This window comes from Penaeus japonicus, unplaced genomic scaffold (assembly GCF_977035675.1).
Source record: "Penaeus japonicus unplaced genomic scaffold, GWHDUDI00000001_assembly GWHDUDI00000014, whole genome shotgun sequence".
In the NCBI taxonomy this organism is placed as follows: Eukaryota; Metazoa; Arthropoda; class Malacostraca; order Decapoda; family Penaeidae; genus Penaeus; species Penaeus japonicus.
The window spans coordinates 35,948,900-35,954,684 of NW_028234416.1; the positions used below are offsets into that span (position 1 = coordinate 35,948,900).

The 5,785-nt window shown below is 39.2% G+C and overlaps 1 protein-coding gene across 1 annotated transcript; it reads right to left on the minus strand.

Annotated features, from left to right (window-relative positions):
- Window positions 1-709: 709 nt before the first annotated feature.
- Window positions 710-5,440, minus strand: LOC147470565 (uncharacterized). Its single transcript, XM_086543743.1, has 4 exons — window positions 3,140-5,440; window positions 2,714-3,011; window positions 1,162-2,580; window positions 710-774 (listed from the first exon to the last, which is right to left on the minus strand). The coding sequence occupies exons 1-4, from the start codon at window positions 5,438-5,440 to the stop codon at window positions 710-712; spliced, it is 4,083 nt and encodes a 1,360-aa protein (XP_086399869.1).
- Between the last annotated feature and the right edge of the window lie 345 nt (window positions 5,441-5,785).

A 5,785-nucleotide genomic window follows, 5' to 3' on the forward strand; every position in this document is an offset into this window, starting at 1 on the left:
CTCTTTTCTAAACCATTTCACTTCAAATTTTATTATACTTTCTTAGTCACTATTACTCAACAGTTATGAATCATATAAGGGAGAAGCAGAAAGTCAATATTCACCGTAATACTATATTTACAATAACAATATATTCAATAGTTAAACAATCACCATATCACCGTAAATATCAGATCCAGTCACCATCATTAACACATTATAATATCACAATGAAAAGAATAATATAACATATTAGTTATAAACGAAATACATTATAAGGCCAAAGCTAATAATACAATAATAATGCAAACCACAACCGGCTCCTTCCGACCACCGACCAGCGCTCGCCAGCTCGTTCCCTCAAGACAGTCCAAGTACGTTCTGCCCTCCTTCCCCGTTATTCACTATACATTGAAGAAGGTCGAACCGTGAACCCTGAATGACTCTGAACCAGTGGAGTACTCAAATCGAACTGCAGTCTAGAATGCATTGCTTATAAATTGTAATAATCGGGTGAGGAGATGAGTACAGGTCGATGTTCGGGAAGCAGACGCGGTCATCATCATCTCCAGCATTATCACACCTCCCTCCTTAAAAGAAAAAAAAGTCATTACTTTTTTTTCACAACAAAACATTCAATGCATTACAAATCACAACTTAAGTCATATGAACATGGTCAACAATATTTATTTTTTGGTAAACAAGCAAAACGATACATTGATGTAATACATCACCATAAAACAGAAAATGGATCATCAACACTGCCATCAGTATAATGCTTCTCACTGACAGCACCTGTGAGTAAGACCAAATTAGTACAACTCGCAATAAACATCGGGAGAGACAGTCATAATTGAAAGATGTATTGTAAGCTCATTTAATTTCTAGACAGAACATCAGCTATGACATTTTCTTTTCCTTTGATATGGTGGATATCAAGATTATATTTCTGTAACTCTAAACTCCACCGCATGACCCTCTGATTCTTAGAGCTCATCCTCGATAGGAAAACCAAAGGATTATGATCTGTATAAACTTTAAGAGGATGTAAGGCAGGATATACATACACTTCAAAATGTCTGAGTGCTAGAATAAGACCCAGTGTCTCCTTTTCCACTGTTGAATATTTCTTCTGATGCTTATCAAATTTCTTTGAAAAGAAACATACAGGGTGATCAATACCTTTTCCATCAGCTTGGCATAGTACAGCTCCTGCTCCTATGTCACTCGCATCTACATACAGTGTAAAAGGTTCTGTGAAGTTGGGAGAAACAAGAACAGGAAAGGAAACTAGCATAGCTTTGATCTTCCTGAATGCAGCTTCACATGAATCCGTCCATTTAAATTTTACCTTTTTCTTTAGTAAATCTGTTAGTGGAGCTACTACATCTGAGAAGTTCTTGCAGAATCTTCGGTAATATCCTGCCATGCCAAGAAACCTCATTACATCTCGTTTTGTTTTGGGCACAGAATAGTTATCTATTGCTTCAATTTTTCCATTCAAAGGTCTGACTTGACCCTGACCTACAATATAGCCTAAGTAAGTAACTTTTGCCTGAGCAAAATCACTTTTAACAAGATTAACCGTCAAGTTCGCCTCTGTTAACCTGTCAAATAACGCCCGTAGCTTGATTATATGATCATTCCAGTTATTAGTGAATATAATCACATCATCGAGGTATGCCTTACAGCCGTCAATACCTGCTATCACGCTGTTGATTAACCTCTGAAAAGTTGCAGGCGCTGTTCTAAGACCGAACGGGAGGACACGGTATTGATACAAGCCATCGGGTGTCACAAAAGCTGAAATGCGTTTCGCTCGTTCCGTGAGAGGAATCTGCCAATATCCCTTTAACAGATCAATTTTGGTTACAAATGTAGCATTACCCACTTGATCAATACAATCGTCTATCCTGGGAATAGGATAACTGTCATCTTTAGTTAATGAGTTTACACGCCTGAAATCAGTACAAAATCGCATAGATCCATCTGCCTTCGGAACTAATATACAAGGAGAACTCCACTCACTCATACTAGGCTCGATGATCTGATTTTCCAACATGTAGCTTATTTCTTTTCTTAATTGATTCAATTTTAAGGGGTTAATCCTATAAGGATGCTGTTTGACAGGTGACTGACTACCAACATCAATATCATGATAGATAAGTTTAGTCTTGCTTGGAACATCAGAGAATAAATGGGAGTATTCATATAGCAAACAACTTAACTCATCTTGCAGAGGCTCGCATAAATGACTAATGTTACATGTCAAATCTCTCAAAATTTCAGAGTTAGATATTTTAGGTTGGGGCACGTCATCTAGACAGGCATCATCCTTCACCTTACATAATACCCCAGTGTCTATAATCTCATTTACCATGATTTCTGCACGTTTACCTTTATCCTTACTTACAGAAAAATCATTCCGTTCGAGATATGGCTTCATCTGATTGATATGACACGATCGTGTTTTCTTGCGTCTCCCTGGAGTTTGTATTACATAGTTTAAGTTACTTATTTTTTTCTCCACAACATAAGGACCATAGTAATGCGCTTTCAGCGACAGTCCAGGGACGGGTAAGAAGACCAGAACTTTATCTCCTGATGAAAAAGATCGAGATTTAGTATTCTTATCGTACCAGGACTTCATGCGTCCCTGGGCCTCACTTAGCTTTCCTTAATCTAGATCGAAATTCCATCAGATAATTCAAAATATTTGAGTCTCTTTCACTACTTAGCCACTTTTCCCTCAAAATTCTCAGAGGACCTCTCATCTCGTGACCAAAGACAAGCTCAAAAGGGCTAAAGCCCAAAGACCCTTGAACACTTTCTCTGACAGCAAACAACATCGGAGTCCCTTCGTCCCACTCTTTCTCCGTGTCATGGCAGTAGGTTCTGATCATATTCTTAAGAGTCTGATGAAACCTCTCAACTGCGCCTTGTGATTGTGGGTGATATGCACTTGAAATATGATGCTCAATACCCAAGACTTCCATTGCTTGTTGAAAGACCCCAGATAAGAAATTACTGCCCTGATCGGTTTGAATAATTGTAGTAACCCAAAAGTCGTGAAAAACGTTGTTAAAGCCTTAACAATTGCCGAAGCACTGATTTTCCTAAGAGGAATCGCTTCCGGATAGCGAGTCGTCTGGCACATTACTGTCAGGAGATATGCATTACCAGCCTTGGTCTTAGGGAGAGGCCCTACACAATCTACAATAACCTTGCTAAATGGTTCAGACATTGCGGGTATCGGATACAACGGGGCGGCAGTGATTTTCTGGTTTGGTTTTCCAACCACCTGACACTGATGACACGTCTTACAAAAAGGCACCACATCTTTCCTCATGCCCGGCCAGTAAAAGTATTTCTGTATCCTACTACAAGTCTTACTAATGCCAAGATGACCTGCCATAGGCGAGTCGTGAGCTAAAGTCAGTATTTGTTTCCTATAGGATTGCGGGATAACAATCTGATGCAACGTGAGCCAATCATCCCCAGCCGACACATATGGTGGTCTCCATTTTCTCATTAAAATACCATCTTTCATATAATAACCCGTAGACACATCCGAAATTTCAGCCTCCGTCAGAGCTAACTCAGCAATCTTACTTATTTCCGTGTCCTCCTTTTGCTGATATATTAGATTCTTTCTGTCCACAGGAGAAGAACTTAGCTCGTCTGGAACCTCACTATTATCCGATTCATAAGAAAATAACTCGTTTAGATCTATACTCAAGTCTTCCTCCACAGTGTCACGTACCTGAGATCTTTTCCTTTGATTTTCACTCACAGTGGCCACACTACCCAGCCTATTCTTCTGGTTCTCACGACTGACTTCTGCCTCTCTCCTCATCGCTCTGGTAACCGCACATGCCGGGAACATGTCCATCCCTTCACCTGGCCGCTCACTGCTGCAGTCTAGGTCTGGGGTACTCAGAACAATAGGATTGTTTATATTACAAATTACCTTCCCTTTTGCCAGATCATTTGCAAGAATAAAAGAAACACCTTCAATAGGAAACTTGGGCACTACACCGACTGTTATATCCATATCTATATAGTCACATTTTAAGTGAACACGGTGAAGAGGAACACTCATTTGTCCACACTCAATCCCAGCCAATATAACATTGGCACCAATGGAGGTTTTTTCTGATAGAGGTAATATACCTTCTAACATTAAAGACACTAATGAACCTGTATCTCTAAAAATAACCACAGGTTTACGGTTCTCTTCACCTACCATGGATACAGTACCCTCTGAACAAAAAGGTTGGAAGTCTGTCCTTACTTTGCTTATACAGTGAATATTATTTTTCCGCAAATTTACATTTGAATCCCTAACACTGGCAAGAGCTGTTGGAACATCCTTGGACCTCTTTTCTTTCAAAAACCAACAATTACTTTTAGTATGACCCAAAAGATTACAATTAAAACACCTGATGGGTCTTCTCTTATCATAACTGGAACTCTGGCTGGGACTGGCAGTGCCCTTCTTACATTCATTTACATTACCTGTCGGGGAAGACGGTTGTGGTGGCATATTACTACTTACAATATTTTTCCTCTGACCTTCTGTGGCAGCGGGTTTATGTATGAGAGAAAAATCCTCTGCCATACGAGCTGCACTGTCTAAATCTTTCACTCGGTTTTCATTCAGATAGATTCTCACTCTTTCAGGCACACATCTCTTGAACTCTTCCACAAGCAATAATTGACACAAATTCTCATAGTTCTTACAAACTCCCTCACTTTCGCACCAACGTGTAAATAAGTCGGCTTTCTCTCTTGCAAATTCTAAATAATTCTGACTATCAAATTTGCGTAACTTACGGAACTTCAATCTATAGGCTTCCGGCACTAACTCGTAGCCTTTCAGTACAGCACTCTTAACCTTCTCATAGTCCCCACAGTCATCTACAGGCATACACATATATATATCTTGAGCCTTACCTACCAACACAGACTGAAGCAGCACCGTCCAATATTCCTTAGGCCATCCTGAGCTTAATGCTATTTTCTCAAAATAACTAAAATATTTGTCTACGGCCCTTTCTTGAAATGGAGGGACGAGTTTTACGTTATTTGCAACATTGAAGGGAACACTGGGCGATGGAACCGAACCCCTCAATTCTAACTCTTTCAGTCGAAGTTCTCTCTGAATTTCTAATTCTCTCATTCTAAATTCATTCTCTAGCTCAATTTCTTTAAGTCTAATCATATGTGCATGTTCATGCCAAACACTCCCTGCTTCTTCAACGTGATTTAAAGCAGACATGTCTAACAGGTCATTCTCCACCATATACTTAATAACCTCATTTCTAATTTCGTGCTTTCTCATGCCTGTCCTTACATTTATTCTGAAATACTCCGCAACTTTCAACAAATCACATTTACGCAATTCAGCCACTATTTCAACTGATGGTGACTGCACAAACTCTGTTACATCAAAAGTCATCTTAATTCTGGCTTCTCCTTTATATGAAATATCAAACTCCTTTAAATTAATTCTTAAATGAGAAAGAAATATCCCGGACAGGCCCCCACTTTTGTTACGTAAGCTTTAACCCTTGCACAGTGACACCACCTGGCCAAGGGCTGGGTGGTAACAGATACCCATTAATTAACGATTCATTAATTAGTGTCAACGTATTCTCTTACTTAAATGTATCTTTACTGGTTTATTTTCTTCCCATTTCTTATCTCACTTCATATAACTCCATGATCCCTTCAGTCATGTCACTCCATTTTCAGTTACGTATTTTCATTAAGTTTTGTAGTCTCTTTTCTAAACCATTTCACT